Genomic DNA, 19,024 nt, shown 5'->3' with positions numbered 1-19,024 from the left:
ATCTAAGCATTCTTCAACTCCAGTGACAGTGTTAGTAGTACCTTATTTTTGTTTTAGAAGATAGTTTTATCCCAAGTACCCAGTGCTATGTTGGTGTTTAATCATAGAGACATTAATAGTTTAATTATGGAGACTTTAATATTTCTAGTTAAGTTGAACTTATCATTAGATTATATAGTTTATTGAAAATATAAGTAGCTTATTTTAAAAGGAATCTTTATTAATTATCCAAACCCCCCACACTCACAGAGCTGTGTAGGAAAGCAAATGTCATCACAAACTAGAAGTGCACACTGGTGGGCCAACCACTTAGAATACTGGCCCATTGAGCAGAATTCTCCCAGCACCTTTGTGCACTCACGTGCCTGATTCATCCTACTTTTGGTTCAGCTGTGAGGTTTCCTGTGCAGCTGCTCAGGTCCTTCTATGAATGCCTCTGTGGGCCAGGATGGGTTGGAAATTAAATTTAACACCTCACCATCAAAGAAGACGGAGGTTGCCACAGGTTAGTACAGCTCATTCCTGCCTGAAATGAGGACCAGGAGACATTGGTGAATCCCCATGAGAATGATGGTAGGGGAGCTAAGGAGAAGAAATTGTCTTGGGGTGTCTTTAAAGAAGAAATGGTTAATTTAAGAATATGCGAAATTTGCTTTAAAAAAATATGCTACATGACTTCTACATTGTAGACACTACATATATATATATATATGATTTAGTACCCCTAACTCTGAGAGGTAGGGAGGGAGGTAGTACTCAGAAAGCCCATTAATCAGAGTGCTCCATGAGCCTTCCTGTACACTACTATAATATGTAGCTTGGTACTTTTTTGGGGTCAATTTTTCTGTTGCCAGCTGTGCCCGTGTTCCATTTTTCTAGAGTTACCCCACTTGAGATTTGCTGTTAGTACTGGCATATCATAAGCAAAGTTCTGAATTCTACCCATTCCGGAAGAATAGTGGACTTCCTTCTCCTTACGTACTAGAATTAAATGTAATGGAAGAATTCCTATCGATTGCTCAGACTTGCCAGTTGCTTGAGGCATTCTGTGATATGCTTAGTCCTTTGGAAGGAGAAAGTTGGGAAAGGATCAAAAATAGGGTGGTCTGGGGCTCAGATGAGTTTGTAGGAAGGGATTTAGAAACAAGGATGAGGAGGAATTGAAGGAATGCTCTCAGGAAAAAAGGTGTAAGTAGCTTATTTTCCCATCTTATTAAACTAAAAATCTGCTTTTATTAAACTAGCAACATGCACTTTTGTAGTATCTTGTTTAAGCTCTTTGGTCTTGGCAGCAGAATTTGATATGGATATTATCAAGTTCTTGATAGCTTTACACTTGATGTCAGCAACCAGTTAGATAAGTTACAGTCCGTTAGTACCCTCTGCTAATTAATTACAAGTGAAGTGAACTAGGCATTTCCTGAGCAGTAGGAAAAGGATCTAGAAGCAGGAAGATCAACTAGACAATAGTCTCTTACAACATGAAAGACTACATTCAAGTGCCTGCAGCTGAACTTGACAAGCCCTATGAACTGCCTTCGACAAGGGAGTCAACCCCATTTCTCTGGCTGAGTAGGTCCAATGAATTTCATTTTACTTGTTCTTGTGAGGTTTACAAGTACAGTGTTCTCTTCTGGAAAGTAGTTAATAGTGTTTCTTTCGTGATTACTGATGCCACAGTCATTTTAACCTTATCATCAATATGAAATCTCAGTAAATTAAAAAAATTTAATTCTGGTTTCATGTATCTTCTCTCTAGTTGGTAGCCTTTCATTCAGAATAAGTAGTCAGGAAGGTGTTTCTGTTTCATTTTGGGTTTTCTGGAGAAACTCACTTTGATCATTTACTTCCCTGTATGGTAGTGTATTCCTGGTCTGTGGGTCAGACTCACTCCTGCAGTCATGATCATGGGTCATGGTTTGTGGAGAACTAAAATGTTTAGTTTAGAAATTGTCTAGTACTTGCATGTAAAAGGGCAGTTACCCTTTGAAGTCATCCGCTCTGGGCTGGACTCTGCTCTGCTCTGCTCCTTACCAGCTGGGTGCTCTTGGACAGATGGCCTCCCTGAGCCTGTTGCCCATTTATCAGAGGGAGATGATGGTAACCGCTTCAGAGAGTTGGTGTTGGAGTGAGGAATGTCGGAAAATACTTAGTATAATGCTGCACACATCATGCTCAGAAAATGACATTTCACTGCCCCCCCTCCTCCAAACTGGTACTGATCTGTTTCTGAAAACTTACCGTGAACCACATACAGAATTTGTTGAGATTTTTTTTTTTTTATTCAAGTATAGTTGACATACAATGTTATGTTAGTTTCAGGTGTGATTTTTTTTAAATGATTTCTTTACAGCAAGGTTTTCATACTGTCAGGAAGATTATCCCTAGGGCCCTCAAGAACCTTCTGCTTACCACTTGTAGTACTTCTCTCATTGCATTACTATAGCTACCATTTCATTGAATGCTTGCTATATGTTATACCCATTTCATTTTTAATTTTCCCAGTATGTACAAAGAAGGCATTATTATACCATTTAACTGATGAGGAAACATAGGTGTAGTAAGATAAAGTAACCTGCCTACCCATTGGACAGGAAGAGACCGTGGGGTCACCCCTGGCCTGCCCTACTCCAAAGACCTGCCCTTTAACCCCATACTGACTGTTTGGCATTTTCATTTTTACTCCTGTTTCTCTCAGTAGACCTAAGCTTTCTGAAAGTAGGAGCTGGATCTGGTGTGTATTCCAAGTTGACATCTTTTCTAAAACCTCTTTAAACTAAAAGCAATGTATGATATCTGAAAGTGTCAATGTAAGTGAAACCTAACAGCTATTAAGAATCTTTTCTTATTGAAAATAACGTAGTTTACCATTTTGATCAGGAACTTGAAGCAGTGAGACTTGTTTTTCTGTCCCTTGCTGGTCTCTTTGCTGTGATAGCAATTTGAGTGTACTATATTTGGCCTTGCATTAGTATTAGCAGAGTATTTTTAATCTTATTGGGTTGCAAGCTTTTTTCATCATTGCATTACCTAGCTTGGTACTCTGCATAATAACCACTCAATACATATTTGATTTTAATTTATTTCAGTGTATTAATATTTATCTGAAGTATTTTTATATTGGTTGTAGTAGACAGAGACATATGACTTTTGCTACTTGGCTTTTTCCTCCCTCTCCTCCCCTCTTCTTTTCCTCTGATAATAGGACCAGTGTTTGCTTTTGGATTCTAAAAAGAGTTCAGGTGTTTTGGTGTTCATTAATTTGAAAAATTTCCCAATGAACTCTTTGGAGTTTTTTTTCTTCTGTTAAAGTAGAAAACATCCTGAACAATAGATAGCATTTTATATTATCAGCACTTAGTGCCAAGTATATAGTGCTGAAATTAATTCACTATCTTTTTTATGAGTTTATAAACTCAAGGGCAGGGATCTTGTCTCTTACACTTTCTTGTATCTGTGGCATCTAGTATGGTTGTAGGCACATAATAGGTACAAATGAAATACTTGGGTGTTGACTGATTTGACCACTAGTATGTGTGGTGCCGTGGGAAGAGCTTGGGGTTACAGAATTAGACACTGGATTCTCACCCAGCCATTGCGGTTGAGTAAGTTACTTGGTCAGTTCTGCACTTCCCACTCCTGTAAAGTAATGGTAATAATAATTCACTAGTTTTCTAGGAATGTTCTTAGATATGCACAGTGCTCTGTGATCACTGAAGATGCTGTACAATTCTTAAGTCTCTCTTGTTTTTATCACTTTATCGACTCTGCTCCAGTGCAAATCTGGACTCAGTCTTCCTTGTTTTGGCCAGTGCCGGGCACTCAGTTGACATTTGGTATATGACTGCATGCATAAATGATGCGTACTTCATGAGCAAAGTGAGATCCGGTGAAGTTGTCTCTTGCATAATCTTACTCTGTGAGATAGTAGTAGAAGTCTGCTTAGATCTGAGTTCTTTTAGTTTCTAGCTCAAGCAGTCTTTCATACCATATTTTGGTTTCTAAATACATACAAATGCACACTTACACAGACACACACATAATTCCAGTTTCATAAATCATGGGGATAATTTTATAGTGGCTCCAGACCAGCATTCCTGTTATTAGTTTGCGGGACAAGAAAACTCATCGTTCTCACTTACATGGTTCTTCCCAGATAGCTGATGTGCTTTACCCAAGGCCATGTAGTCACTTAAGGGAAAGAATTGGAATGAACCCAGATATTCTGGATCCCAATCCCTTGCTCGTTCCAAGATACCAACAACTAAAACTGTATAATAGAGCACCTTTGTGCATTTTTGAAATTCCTGGACTTTCCTTTGAGGTTGTTTCCTCCTCTAGTGTCGTTCCTCATATGATATGTTATGTAGAATTGTACCAGCCACGGAAGAGCAGACTGTCCTTCAAGACCATTGTGCCTGGCGCTGTGAGTGGATTGGGCCAGGCAATGGGAGGGTGGGGCTGGGGGATGCAGAAGGTGATAGGAGACAAGATTAGAAAGGAAGTAAAGGGGGTACAGATAATATATTTGCTTTATAGGGTGAATTTGGTAGGTTTTGTGTGTGTGTGAATGTGTGTATGTGTGTGTGCACACGTACACACACACACACATGCCCCTAAACAATTTGATTTGGAACTTTGGAATGATTCACTAATATATTCACTTTGACCTGGTGTCTCTGGGGAGGGGAGAGGATGTTTTTTCATTTCTCAGTCAGTAATGGAATTTGCATTTCTGTTTTCTATTAGCGCCAGTTTACAGTTTTTCTTTTTATTTTCGATAACTCATTAATATCCAGAAACCTGAATTTCTAGGTGTTTTGCAGTATGAATAATCTTCGTACTTTGTGATTTTGTTCTTCTTTGGACAGGAGTGTGTTGCTGCTGTTCTGCTCTGCGTCCTCGCTACAAACGCCTGGTGGACAACATATTCCCTGAAGACCCCAAAGTAATTTGATCTACATCTACTGACCCTTCTCTTTGCTGACCCATCCTTCCCCTGCTGACCTCCCCAAGGTTTCCCTAATTTCATTTCTCTACTTTTACCCCTAAATCTCATCGTGTACACTAGTATTTTTATACTTATCTTTTATTTTTTTACTTTTAAATGACCCATGCTTGCTCGTCTAATTTTCAGAACCTTTTCATAGATTAACCATACATCTGGGATGATGGACAGATGGTATTCTCTTGTCTAGATAGTTCCTATATTTAAGTAATACTTTTCAGAAATTTATGAGCTAGGGCCAGATTATTTGTGTGAAATGCTAAGAATACAACTGTGAGCACAGACATGGTTTTCTGCTCTCGCTGAGCTCACAGACAAGGAAATTGGCGATTACAGTATTGTGTGAGAGAATGCTGGGACGGAGGGATGAAGTGCAGGGCGCTCTGGAGCAGGTCGGAAGGATGCCTCGTGTGGGCCTGGAGAACAGAGGCCTTAAGGAAATGAAATCTAAGCCAAGATCTGAAGAGTAAATAGTTTGGCCACACAGTTTTCAGAAGAGAATTGAGAAGTAAAGGAATAATATTCCAGGCAGTTTGTTCTCTTTTTACTTAAATGCTTGTGAATTTTTTATAACCTTTACTTTATTATGGAAGATTACTGTTTTCAAAGCAACTGGATTTGAATGATTCTGTTTGACACTGTCCTAAGTTTTCCAAGACTCCTTTAGTCTAGTGTTAAATGGATATGAACAAAAAAATGTTAGATGGGTTTAATTGCTTTATTTTAAAATGTAGCCAGGACACCTGACTGGCTCAGTCCATAGAGCATACAACTTTTGATCTCAGGGTTATAGGTTTGAGTCCCATGTTGGGTATAGAGATTACTTAAAAATTAAAAAAAAATGTTTACCAAAAAAATAAAATATAGCCAGTTATGGAAACCTTTTGGTTATCTTAACATTTATATATTTCATGACATATGAAATATCTCATTTTTAGTCAAATTTGATTTAAACATTCAGCCATTTAGAAGAGGTTAATCTGTTACATACTATTGGCTGCCAGGTACCTGGATAATTTGTGGCAGATTAAGCCTGAAGATATGGTACCTGCCTTTAGTAGCTTTCCATCCATTGACTGACATAAAGCAACAGCATACTAAATATTAAATCCTAATACATAAGCAAAATTTTAAGTAAAACAGGTGGTATAGTTTTTACCTTTAAAGCAGAGAGTTTTTGCTGTAGGTTGGCAATCTCTAGGAAGCATTTTCGGAGGAAATGAGATTTGCTGAGCTTTGAAGGATGTGTGCCATCTGGAAAAGTAAGATTAGTCTCTTTATTGCAAGTGAGGGGCCTCTAGAGAAAAGGCAGAGGGGTGCAAGAGAAAGCAAGAGGTACATTTGAGATTAAGAACCTTCAAATGAAGGTTTATATAGCCTCATTGGAGAGGGTAATGAGTGGTAATCATGTTGACCATGATTTCTGATTCGAAATTCCAGTCATGTCATTTAATAGACTGAATATTCACATCATTGCCCTGAGGAGTCTGGGGCATATGGTTACTGAAGATAAGGTGGAGGCCAGATTATGGAGGAATGTGAATGACAGACAAAGTTTCTCCTTTATCTACTTTAACTCCTAGGCAGTGAGGGAGTTTTGAACAGTTGTGACCATGGGAGTGATGACAGGTAGATTAGATTAGTAATGACAGGTAGAGAGAATGGTTATAGAAAGAATCTTTATTTTTGCCAGGTATTGGTTGATTGATTGCCAAGTATTTAGATAAGATTTGTTCAAATGGAGATCTGTAAAACAAGATTTAAAAAAATATACATAAACCTTGCATACATGTGGCAGTCATAACCCATTTGACCTTATTTGTTATGTTTAATTTATTGACCAACAGTAGGATCCCTGGGTTGCTCAGTCGGTTAAGCGTCTACCTTTGGCTCAGGTCGTGTTCCCAGAGTCCTGGGATCGAGTCCGCATCAGGCTCCTCGCTCAGCAGGGAGCCTGCTTCTCCCTCTGCCTGCCGCTCCCCCTGCTTGTGCTTTCTCTCGATCTCTCTCTCTCTGACAGATAAATAAAATCTTAAAAAAAAAAAAACACAAAAAAACAAGCTAATAAAAAATCATGTATCAAAAATAGATCAGGCGTACTGCCCAGAGTACAGAGGTCTGTATGTTATAGTCCCTGCCTTCAAAGAGTGATCTAGTGAGGGGGACCAAACCATGTCTTAATAATTACTAGCCTTGTGATCTTGGACAGGTACCTCAGTTTCTCATCATGAAATGGAAATTATAAATAGTGCATATTTCATAAGGTTCTCGTGAGGATTAAATGAGTTAATATAATTCTTTGCTCACCCTTTCTTCCCTAGTGTCTATGACAGTGCCTGGCACATAGTTAGCACTTGATGAGTATTTGCTTAGGGAGCGAAAAACAGTATGATAAAATGTAATAGAGATAAGTACAGTGAGCTAGAGGAGCATCTAGGAGGAGCCTCTTACCCAAGCTTTGAAGGGATGTTGGGAAGGGTGCATTGAAGGCTTTTTGGAGGCCACTGAGACCTGTGGTTGAGTAGGAGTTACCCAGGTGAGCTAGAGAAGCATCCCCAGGCAGAGGTGAGTTGAGTGAGAGGAGTCATGCACAGACTATATGATTCCCTTGATGCGTGCTGCTTTTGATAATGCTGAAAGCAGAGCCGTGATTGCCTGGAGGAAGAGATGGATTGCAGAGGACATAAGGAATCTTTTGCAGATGATAGAAATGTTTGTATCTTGTTTTTTAGTGGTGGTTTCACAGATACACAACTGTCATAGTTCAAATGACATACTTAGGTATAGTTTATTGTGTGTAAATTATTCCTCAATAAAATTAGTAAGGGATAAAAAAAAAAAATGGATGCAAGACAGTCATATTTAAGTAATGAGGTGGAGGAACCAAGAGGGAGAGGTTAAAGAACCAGGAAAGAGAGAGGCCATCCTAACTTGATGGAGCCAGATCCTGGGCTATGTGAAGCAGACAGCAAGAACATAGGCAAACTGATTTCTCCAAGACGAGTCCTCCAAAAATAAGGCACTTTCACTTTCCATGGGGCAGGGTTTCTTCATTCAGGTTCTGTTGATCCAGTTAATTCTTTGCTTTTGGGTTATCCTGTGCATTGTGGGATGTTTATTAGCATCCCAGGCTTCTGCTGCAGGTGCCAGTCCACCCACCTCCCAGCAGTGACAATCCTAAATGTCTCCAGACATTACCCTGGGGGAATGAAGTCACCCTGGTTGAAAACCATTGTTGCAGAGGGCACTGAGAAAGCAGGGGTGTTTTTGCCAGTAAATTCTAATCTGATGACTTCCACCTTCTCTGAGGAGGAGGAGAACTCATCTGATGTCAGAACGGGAAGAGAGGTGGCAAGGTAGCAAGTTTGAGGAAAACCAAGTAGGTAAAAATAATAGGGGTTGGCGATGGAGCATTGGCAAAGTAGCCAGAGAATTTGGAGGAGCCAGTTGAAAATGCAGATTTCTAAATTTTTAGTTGTAGATTCACCATTTAACATAATTTTTCTGTCTCCCTTCCCACCTCCTCTAACAATCCCAACAGCATTTAGTTACTTGGACTATGTATGACCATAACGTTTAGGCTGATAATTGATTTGTTGCCTGAGGGTGGGGAGTACCATCAGACCTGTGGCCAGTCACCTTTTAGAGGGCAGAGACAAATGAAAGTTTGCCGATCCCACACTGGGGGCCTCTTGTTGTTTTCATACATTGGTAAGCGATTCATGCAGTTCTGAATATCTTCTCATTTATTAATTAAAAGAAGGCTTTATGATGATATCAGCAACTTTTGAATCATTTTAACATGTTCACTGTTGTATATGTAAAGGAGTAAAATAGGCTTAACAACATATTGTGAAATGTTAAAATTGAAATAAATTTGTTTGAAACCTTTTCACTAAATTAACATCCCATTCCCTACATATTGCAGTTAGTTGAGCTGTTTATTTTGGAAGGTGTTAGAATAATTCATTGCTTGTGAAGGTATATTTAAATATTCTGCCTAACTGGGGGCATTTCTTTAGCTTTCTGAAAATTCTGTAGCCAGAATGGTGCATATTTACAGTAAGGAGGTTATAGCCAGAAAGTTCAGCGTAAATAATGGATTAATCACGAATCCCAAAAGGGGACATGTGAAGCAAACAACGCTTAGAAATAAAAAATAACTATGAAAATATAGATAGCCTATTTATCTTGCTGTTCTTCTTATTTTTAGGATGGCCTTGTTAAAGCAGACATGGAGAAATTGACGTTTTATGCAGTATCTGCTCCAGAGAAACTGGATCGAATTGGTTCTTACTTAGCAGAAAGGTTGAGCAGAGATGTTGTCAGACATCGTTCCGGGTAAGGAAACTAATTGCTGCTAATACTGTATCTCTGAAAATTCTCCCTAAGCTAAATCATTCTGTACATTGTTTTGTCATCTAGTCATGCAAAGATGATGTGTGGAGGATAAAACCTAATACTGTTTTACAAGGAAATGTGTATACCGTATAGATGTTTGCAGCTTTTATTACTTTTCTGATGGTCATGTTTTAAGAATAGACACATGTGAGTTAACAGAGTTGCCTTTGGCTTAAGCATCTGTTAATTTTTGGTATTTTAATATTTCTTTAACGGAAATAGTAGAAATTGACTCCCTTAGTGTATTTACCTATCCGTAGAAGAGTAAAAGAGAACATTAGGCGTAGATATTAAGGTCCAGAGAACGTAAGCATGCTGATTTGGAACTGCGCTAGCTGTCTACCTACCTGTAAATAAAGATCTGCAGTCTTACTCCATTCTTTATGCTTGAACGGTAGTAACTTGGATAGTTTGGATTATAAGTACTTTTCTATATTCATTTTATGATCTTCGTTTCTTAGAGTACTCCATTCTTCAAGTGATACTGGTTTTCTCTGCTTCCTTATTGTTACGTCTTAGAACATTTTAGCAAGTCTTAACAGTTATATAAAGTAATCTAAAGTCAATTTTAATTTTTAGTGTAAGCTTTAAAATCTAATGAATTGTAAGGTTAAATTTATGAGATGTTTCCTTATGATAGTCTGTTGTTGCTGGTGATGTTTTTTACACTCAGTATTTACAAATACAAATAGATTATATTGGAAACTTCAGCCACATTGCTTGTAGTAACTCTTTTGGGTCAGATACAAAGGTAGATGGCTAGAAGTCTGGAAAATAGAAAATGTCCATGTTTCCAAAGAAAAATATACACAAAGCTAATGTTAAGCCTTGGAAGAGTTTGGAAGGGAGGAGACAATGGGGTGTAGTACAGTACACTTTTTGTGTATACTTCAGTATGAGGGTTATTATATGATCTAAGATCATTAGTGTTTGTGAGAAGTAAGATTTCACTTAGGAACTACTAAATTTGCCTTTCTCTGTTCTGTGCATTTACATTTAATTATTCCAATGAAGATGCACCTAAGAGAATTTAGAAAGCTAGAAATGCTTTGACGTTATTTTTCTCTTACACTTAGGTATGTTTTAATTGCTATGGAGGCGTTGGACCAACTTCTTATGGCTTGCCATTCTCAAAGCATCAAGCCGTTTGTAGAAAGCTTTCTTCATATGGTAGCAAAGCTGCTAGAATCAGGGGAACCAAAGCTTCAAGTTCTTGGAACAAATTCTGTGAGTAAATCTGTTCTCTAACTTTCAGGTTAATTAGCGTCTCTAGACTTGATCTCTTCTGAGAATGTTTTTACCTGCTACAAACAAATGCTCCAGTCAGAGCATGTGGACAAACAGCGCAGATGTGGGTGATTAGAGCACCGTCTCTAGGGGTGCCTGGCTCGTTGAGTCAGCAAAGTGTGCAACTACTTGAGGTTGTGCGTTTGAGCCCCACTTGGGGTATAGATATTATTTAAAAATAAAATCTTAAAAGAAAGAACACTGTTTCTAGCTTTTTCTGTTGCTTCTTGTGAAATTTATGATACTAACCAATCCTAAGGAGCATGGGAAAATCTGTTGGCCATAAAGTAAGTTCTTCATACTCAGAGACAATAGGAGCTCCTTCTGTAGATGATCACTTGGTCTGTGTTCTTACTTGTGACTTTCAATAAGTGAAAAGAGAATAAAGTTTCTCCTTCTAAAAATTTTCCAGAACATTTAATATTTTAATGGTCATTTAAAAAATTTCTAATTTATTTCAAAGTAATATGCATTTGGAAAATCAAGAAAACATGGAAGAGTAAACAAGACATCTGTAATTCCAATATCCAGAAGTAATCTTTTAATCTTTTTCTTTTTTTAATATATATTGGAAAGTGGGGAACATATTATAGGTAGACTTTTGTGTGTTTTTTTTTCCATTTACATTTTTGAGCATTTCCTGATACAAGTTAAGCTTTATTTACTTATTTATTTTTTGCAGTGGAATGTGAGTTTTAATTTTCTCTCTGGGATTCTGGAAGATTAAGTTCTTCATGATTGTACAATATCTCTGTCTTAATATTGTTGTTTGTTTTTTCACAAACTGATGCTTTCAAAAGATATACTGTTACCTGGGCTGTTCTACTTTTCACATTGTTTTTGTTTTTGTTTTATGTTCAGTTAGCCAACGTGTAGTACGTCATTATAATGTTTTTGACAGGGCACCTGGGTGGCTCAGTCAGTTAAGGCTTATTTTTATGAAAAATAGAGATTCTTGGTTTAATATTTTCTGAAACTTCACATGGTCAGTGTGTAGTATGGGAATTGTGACAATTGGAGTCAAATCCCTGCACTCTAATGCCAGTTCCACCACTTATTAACTGTCACTTGGGACAAATGATTTCACCTCTTGAATTTCAGGGTTCCTATCTGTAAACTGGGGATAATGATACATTCTTCCAGGGCCATTGGAATGATTAAATCATGTGGAAACACGTAGCACAGTGTATGGCACACAATAGGTAATGAATGTCAGTTTAATCTCAACCAGGTGTAGTATTCATGGCCCTTTTCTAGATAATATGAATCATATAAAATTGTCATTTAGAACTGAGGACTTAGCTCTGGTGGAATTAATTTAAATTGTTTTGGTATCATAATTTCATTTTCTCACATTTATTTTATCCTTATTTCAGTTTAGTTTTCAGGAACATATTGGTAAATTTGGTTGAATAATTCTTTTGGTTATAGCCTTTCAGGCCACCAGTCTGTATCCTGGTAGGGGTTTATATATATTTAAATTTGCATGTAAAGTAACAGTATGCTGCTTTAGGCTGTACAGAAGTAACACATCACTGAGTGAATGGAAAGCTAATGAGAGAAGAAAATACATAATAAGGAGCCTTAGGGCCAGGTCTGTGACACAGGCGGGGTATTTAGAACTTCCCAAATGCATAGATATTTCTCTCTTTTGTGTATCTAGAAAGGAGGTAGAATACATTTTACCATCTCAGTATTTTTCTTCTCTTTTGGGTGTATATTTCCTTCAGTTTATGTCTCCTTTCCATGTCACATATTACTCATTTGTGTGTTAAGTCATAGCTGTCGCAGAAGATTTGCTGTCTGTGATTAAGGAATAAAATTTTCTGCAGGTTTGGGCCTAAGGTTATCAGTGAAGCACAGTCAGTGTCTAGGAAATGGAGAAGAGCTTTAGAGTAAGATCTTTCCTTCTAGAGAGTGGGCTCACTCACTCAAAAGAACCTGGATAAAAGTGTTCAAGTTAATATTTATAATAGTATATTCTTGATTTTCTCAAGTTCAATTAAAAAATTCCTTTTGTATGTATGTAGCATTGATTATATTTTATAGGTTTCATTTGCTGCTTATTTGGAAAATTCTTGTTAATGTAACAAATAATGGATGAAAGTAAATGTGTTCTATACTTTCCAAAAGGCGATAACATGTTTATATTGGTTTTTTTTTTTTAGTTTGTCAAATTTGCAAATATTGAAGAAGACACACCATCCTATCACAGACGTTATGACTTTTTTGTATCTCGCTTCAGTGCCATGTGTCATTCCTGTCATAGTGATCCAGAAATACGAACAGAGTATGTATTATTTTACTCTATGATGTGGTAAGTAGGCACCATGTCCGGCATGGAGCCCAACTTGGGGCTTGAACTCACGACCCTGAGATCAAGACCTGTGCTGAGATCAAGAGTCGGATGCTTAGGGGCGCCTGGGTGGCTCAGTTGTTAAGCTTCTGCCTTCGGCTCAGGGAGTGATCCTAGAGTCCTGGGATCGAGCCCCACATCAGGCTCCTCTGCTGGGAGCCTGCTTCTTCCTCTCCCACTCCCCCTGCCTGTGTTCCCTCTCTTGCTGGCTGTCTCTCTCTTTGTTAAATAAATAAATAAAATATTAAAAAAAAAAAGTCAGATGCTTAACCGAGTGAGTCACTCAGGCTCCCCTACTCTGATTTGCAGTCATAGAGTGGTTTATTGATGAGTTCCGTGTTTTGATTACCATAATACATAATATGGTATGTTACATAATGATTACCAAAGGAAATGGGAAAATACACATTTTTTCCTGAAATATGGCTTTCTATTGCTGTTAGAAGGGCTGGCTGAAATAGCCAAACTGAGACTGGTTTCTCAACGTATAGACTAAAATTCTGGTCTTTATTGTAACCTGGAATTCCCCTTTCTGCTCCCCCTGCCCCCGTGTCAGATTCTGTTGGCCTCTCATTTCTTGTTCCTTTTGCTCTATCCGGCCACATGGTCTCTTTGCTGTTCTGAGCACACCAGGCACAGTTTCTCAAGGCCTGTGGACTAAGTGGTCTCTGCCTAGAATGATTCTCTAGATACACACAGGGCTGTTTGCCTCACTTTGTTCAGCTTTCTGCTCCCGTGTCACCTTCTCAGGGGAGTCCTCCACTGGTCACCTTTTATTTATTAAATACCAGCCTCCCATCCCATCCCCAGTTACTCTTTTATCTTCTTCTCATCTCTGTTTCTTGTTCCTCTGTGGAATATGAACTCCAGGAGGACAAAGTCCTTGTTTTGAGGACTGGTGTATCACTAGTACTTTGAATAGTGCTGAGCATATAATAGGCTCTCAGTAAGTACTTTTTAAATGAATATATACATAAATTGAATGAATGAAAGAGTATTACTGAATCATTGTCAGTCTGAGTTTATCATAACTGATTTGGGTGTTTTTAAACATTTCTTCTGGATACTCCCTAGTAATCTGGAATCAAATACTCAATCTGCAAACACAGTCTGTAGGTTGATATTTATGGGGAAATGAGAAGCTTTAAAGTTAAGAATTGAATAGGCCGGTGATGGGTATTAAGGAGGGCACACATATTACATGGTGCACTGGGTGTTATATGCAAATAATGAGTCATGGAACACTACATCAAAAACTAAGGATATACTGTATGATGACTAACATAACATAATAAAAAATTATTATAAAAAAAAGAATTGAAATCAAAATGAATCTGGTAAATAAAAAGTAGTCTGAGCTTTATGATACTACACCTAAAAAGAAAGAAACTAACCTGAATTCAGAGTTATTGGAGGCCTTTTAAAGTCAAGATTTAGCATGTTTGTAATTTTTAGTTTTCTTTTAAAATAAGGGAATGTGCAGAAATAGAACTAGCTTTTAGTGTACACGCTACAGTGTTGGTTTAATACAAAGCAAAACAAATGTAAAAAGTTATTTTAACATGGTGAAAGAAAGCTGCGAAGTGATTTACTAGTTGTTTTCAGATACAAACACACTGTCTGACACGCCATAGGTATAATTTTTCCTCAGTGTAGTATTGGCTGTTTAGAGTTATGCTGTTTCCTTTATTATGAGTATAGAGCCTTAGAAAGGTACAGGTAACTATAACTGTCTTGCTAATTTCCTCTTTTTTCCAGTCACCATTAAAATCTTTTTTTCCCTTCCTAAAGGACATTTAAAAAATGTTTTATAAAATTTGTCCCTCTTCTGGGGTGCCCGGGTGGCTCCCTTGGTTGAGTGTCCGACTCTTGATTTTGGCTCGGGTTGGGATCTCAGGGTCCTGGGATCGGCTCCATAGGGCTCTGCACTCGGCGTGGAGTCTGCTTGAGGTTCTCCCTCTCCCTCCACCCTTTTTCCGGCTTGCACGTGTGCATGCATGCAGTCGTGTGTGCTCTCTCTATTTCAAGTGAATCTTTAAAAAAAAAAAAAATTGTCCCTGTTCTCGCAGCTGACCTTAACTTATTAATGGGGCAAAAAGGTATAAAGAATTCCTAAAGAAAGGGATAGTTTTGTTTTTTTTTTTTTAAGATTTTGACAATTTTGTTTTCCTTTAAAATACGGTAAATACGCAGAATGTAGTATTTCTTTTGTTTAGTATTATAGGGATTAGTAAGCTATACACAGACATTTCTCAAATTTTGGTTGAAGTTAGTTTCACATATAAACCAGTGTAGGAGAGAAGTGTTTGTGATTTACATAGTATTCAGGAAAGGATACATTAAGAAGCTCAAAATTTAGGGGCGCCTGGGTGGCTCAGGCGGCTAAGTGGCCAACTCTGGATTTTGGCTCAGGTCATCATCTCAGGGTCCTGGGATTGAGCCCTGCATTGGGCTCTATGCTCAGTGGGGAGTCTGCTTGGGCAGTCTCTCTCTCCTCCCCCTCCTTCTCAAATAAATAAAAAACCTTAAAAAAAAAAGTTCAAAATTTATTACTATAAGGTGTCTTATTTTAGGTATGTACTGCCCCCAGTGTGAAAGAGCTTGTCTTCTGAACATATTTTCATCTAACATTTTTCACTAATATTCATAAAAAGAAACTTGAAATTTTCTAAATACAAATGAAAGCCTTATGGTACTTTTTCCTAATTCTGGGTCTTTCAGAATTGTATATTTGAAATTCCAAAATTACTTTTTGTTTGAATCACCGCGAAACCAGTGAGTAAGCTAAAATGCTTTTAAGATACGGGGTTTGATTTTTTTTTTTTTCTTTTTCCTGCTTTGTTTTTAGTAAAAGTCCTTTTGGTTTTTCAGGCATATTAATACTCCTTTTTAGATTCTAACTTAGTTACTTATTCCCTTTATCTTTAGCAAAACTATATCAAATAGAATTCAGGGGGCTAGGAAATGGGGCTAAAAACTTAAGATTTTCTTAACATATTTGCCCTGCAGTAATGGTTCCCACCTGTAAAGTCATACATCATAATCTTAAGCTCTAATTTCCTGAGCAACCTTCAGTTATGATAGCAATCATCATCATCATCATAATGATTAACAATAGCAGGAGCAGCTAACACTTAATAATTGTGTGCCAATTTATTTAACATCTTATTGGCTAAACACTGTGCTTGAATTAGCTCATTAACTCATTTAGATCCGTACAACATTCCTATGCTTTAGGCAAGACAAGTTCTATTTTACTGATGAAGAAACTAAAATTCCTTTAAGGTAATGGCTAGAATATATTAGGCCAGATCTAGATCTGAATTGGATGCCCGCTGTTTATCTGTAGTAGCTGTAAGATAGTTCCCCCTCTTTTGAACAAGGGCTTCTCTGTCTGCTGCCCTCCATCTAGGCTGCTGTGTCATGAGGCATCAGCCCCCCTCCTTGTGGCATCTCGTTCATGTGCTCTGTGCCACCTTGTGCTTGGTCCTCTTACCACCCAAGGAGTGACAGCAGGCATACAAAGCAGACACCATGATAGTAGTGTTAGTCTTGCCCACTCGTGGTAGCTGTACAAGAGTCTCTTAAGACTTCGTTTTAGAAAGCGACATGTATACACAGCTGTGAAATAGGCAAAATCTGTCTTTATGTTTCCTGTTCACTTTATCTGTTCAGTATCCTGTTATCCTTTTCTCCGTCTGCCATTCCTGAACGCCTGTGTTATGTCCTCATGGGTTTGTAAAGCACAGTCATCCCCTTCCCCGTATCTTTCATTCTTCAACACTTGTAACTTTCAGAGGACTGTGCGGGGTAAGCTAAATAAACCTCTGTTGGTGAATATTTCCGGTAGTAGCAAAAAAGGAAGTAAATAACAATCAAATTGGGCCAGAAAGAAGTTTTTTGGGGGCAAATGGGTGACCAGTTTAGCTCTGCTTGTGAGATTCTTCCTCCCCGGCTTTTATGTGCTATCTTCTAGTCATTTTTCTTCTCATTCTTGAACCTATAGCCTTTTTTTTTTTTTTTTTGAGAAGAGTGAGGAAGAGCGAAGAGCTTGAGGAAGTTGTGGGTTGTGATGGGACAATAGGGCAAGAGAGGTTCTCTCCCCACGTGGATAGGTTTTCAGTCACGCATATACCTGGTGTATACATATGTTAGTATACATGGGTGTGTATGTTTAAAAATGGCTGAGGTTATCTGTACTCCCATTTTGATAGTTCTCATTTGTCACAGTACCTTCATGGGAACCAGTTTAGTCTTCCATCTATGTGGACTGTGGGAAGTGAGAGCCCCTTGTGGAGAAACAGCGAAAAAGTCTGAGGAAGCACTGAGGGCTGTTCAAGAAGAGTGAAATCCTGTTTTCACTCAGCTTCTGAGACTTCTAGGCAAGAAATGGAGAGAATCTAGTTCATATTAGTTTGAATTATCATCCCGTTAGGAAAACCTAATGCTTTTGATTAAATTCTTTTTTATTGAAAAATAATACATAGACTTGATATTATTATACTTTACAGTCTCTTTAAACTTTAAATGCTGATTTTAGGAAGATGGTATCCAGAGTAAGTCTTGGGGCACCTGGCTGGCTCAGTCGGTGGAGCGTGTGACTCTTGATCTTGGGGTCGTGAGGTTGAGCCCTGCATTCTGGGGGGGTAGCGATTACATTAAAAAACTAAAAAAAACCCAAAAACATAAAGTAAATCTCTTTTGGAACTGCCATACCTCTATCTTAGATTTTTGAGATTTTAATTTCATAGACTTGTTGTTGTGTTATTTTCATTTTCTTGACTTGAGATAACAATATTTACTTGGCATCCATTCTCTTAGCTAAACAGGCAGACTTGATTAAATAACCTTTTTCATGGCTCCGTTTTTTCTTTTTTATAGAATCCGAATTGCTGGAATCAGGGGTATTCAAGGAGTGGTTCGCAAAACAGTTAATGATGAACTTCGGGCTACCATTTGGGAACCCCAGCATATGGATAAAATTGTTCCGTCCCTGTTGTTCAACATGCAAAAGACAGAAGAGGTTGACAGGTAGGGAATAAAGATACTAGGGTTGAGGGTGTGTTACTTTTGTATATGTGTACGTGTGCTTGCTTGCCAGCTTAAGCAAGTTTTATCCTTAGTATTGTATAAATGGTGGTCTCATAAACTTGAGTGAGTTTAAATATGTGCCCTTTCTGAAAAAATTATTCATCTTTAGGCTTAGTAGACAGCGGATCCTTACTCATACATTTAAGGTTTTATTTCTTTGAGAATAAATTTACTCTTGCTGCTTGTTACTGAGCATCCAAATTGCTGTTTGAATTAATACTAAAAGTTGCAAGTGTGAGAAACAAATTACAGCTAAACATCTGTTATTCTTTAGAGATCCAGGATGCTTTTTCTTAGGCGGTTAGAACTAACCAAAATAATAATGATAATAATTGCTATTCAGTTTTTTAAACGAAAGGTTAAACTCTATTCGTTTCTTATTCTTAGATATTTTGGGAGTAAAGGAAAACATTTTAACATTTCTGTGGAGTCACGTCTGTTCTGTTAGCTGTTAGAACTGGTGTTGGAGTTCTTGTGTGTGGCTTTCTTCATTTCCCTTTTTGCTCCCAGTCGCGCAGGTCCTCCTCCTTCCCCTTCTGCCTCCGACAAAGAAGAGAATCCCGCTGTGCTGGCCGAGAACTGCTTCAGAGAACTGCTGGGTCGAGCGACTTTTGGGAACATGAATAATGCTGTTAGACCAGTTTTTGCGTAAGGAGTTGGTATTTTCCTGGTTATTTGTGACTGTGCTGTATTGATTCTGTGTTCATTTACTTACAGAGGACGCTTTTTGCTGGCATGAGTGTGTTATTAGTGGAGAGTGTAGCACTGTGGGAAGAGTATAGGAGTGAGTCTGACATCCTGTGTTTGAGCACTGTTCAGCCACTGCACCAGCTCTTTCCCCTGAAAAATGAAGTACAGTCATGTGCTTGATACCCATCATG

General features: G+C 38.1%; 1 protein-coding gene across 5 annotated transcripts in view; it reads left to right on the top strand.

Moving 5' to 3' along the window:
• The window catches only part of EFR3A (EFR3 homolog A), a 105,700-nt gene that overhangs the window by 31,441 nt on the left and 55,235 nt on the right, over window positions 1–19,024 (top strand). For 2 of the 5 annotated variants that reach the window (XM_045812213.2, XM_045812215.2), the window contains exons 2-7: window positions 4,872–4,948; window positions 9,222–9,349; window positions 10,486–10,636; window positions 12,865–12,986; window positions 17,934–18,083; window positions 18,654–18,791. In XM_045812213.2, the coding sequence (XP_045668169.1) occupies window positions 4,872–4,948; window positions 9,222–9,349; window positions 10,486–10,636; window positions 12,865–12,986; window positions 17,934–18,083; window positions 18,654–18,791 (766 nt within the window). Of the gene's footprint in view, window positions 1–4,871; window positions 5,017–9,221; window positions 9,350–10,485; window positions 10,637–12,864; window positions 12,987–17,933; window positions 18,084–18,653; window positions 18,792–19,024 lie in introns of all 5 variants that reach the window. The other 3 variants (XM_087864613.1, XM_045812216.2, XM_045812217.2) reach the window with 2 other exon arrangements.

Source organism: Ursus americanus, chromosome 9 (assembly GCF_024610735.1).
Source record: "Ursus americanus isolate L20-20 chromosome 9, mUrsAme1.1.p, whole genome shotgun sequence".
Lineage (NCBI taxonomy): Eukaryota > Metazoa > Chordata > Mammalia > Carnivora > Ursidae > Ursus > Ursus americanus.
This window is presented reverse-complemented; position numbering and strand designations above follow the sequence as displayed.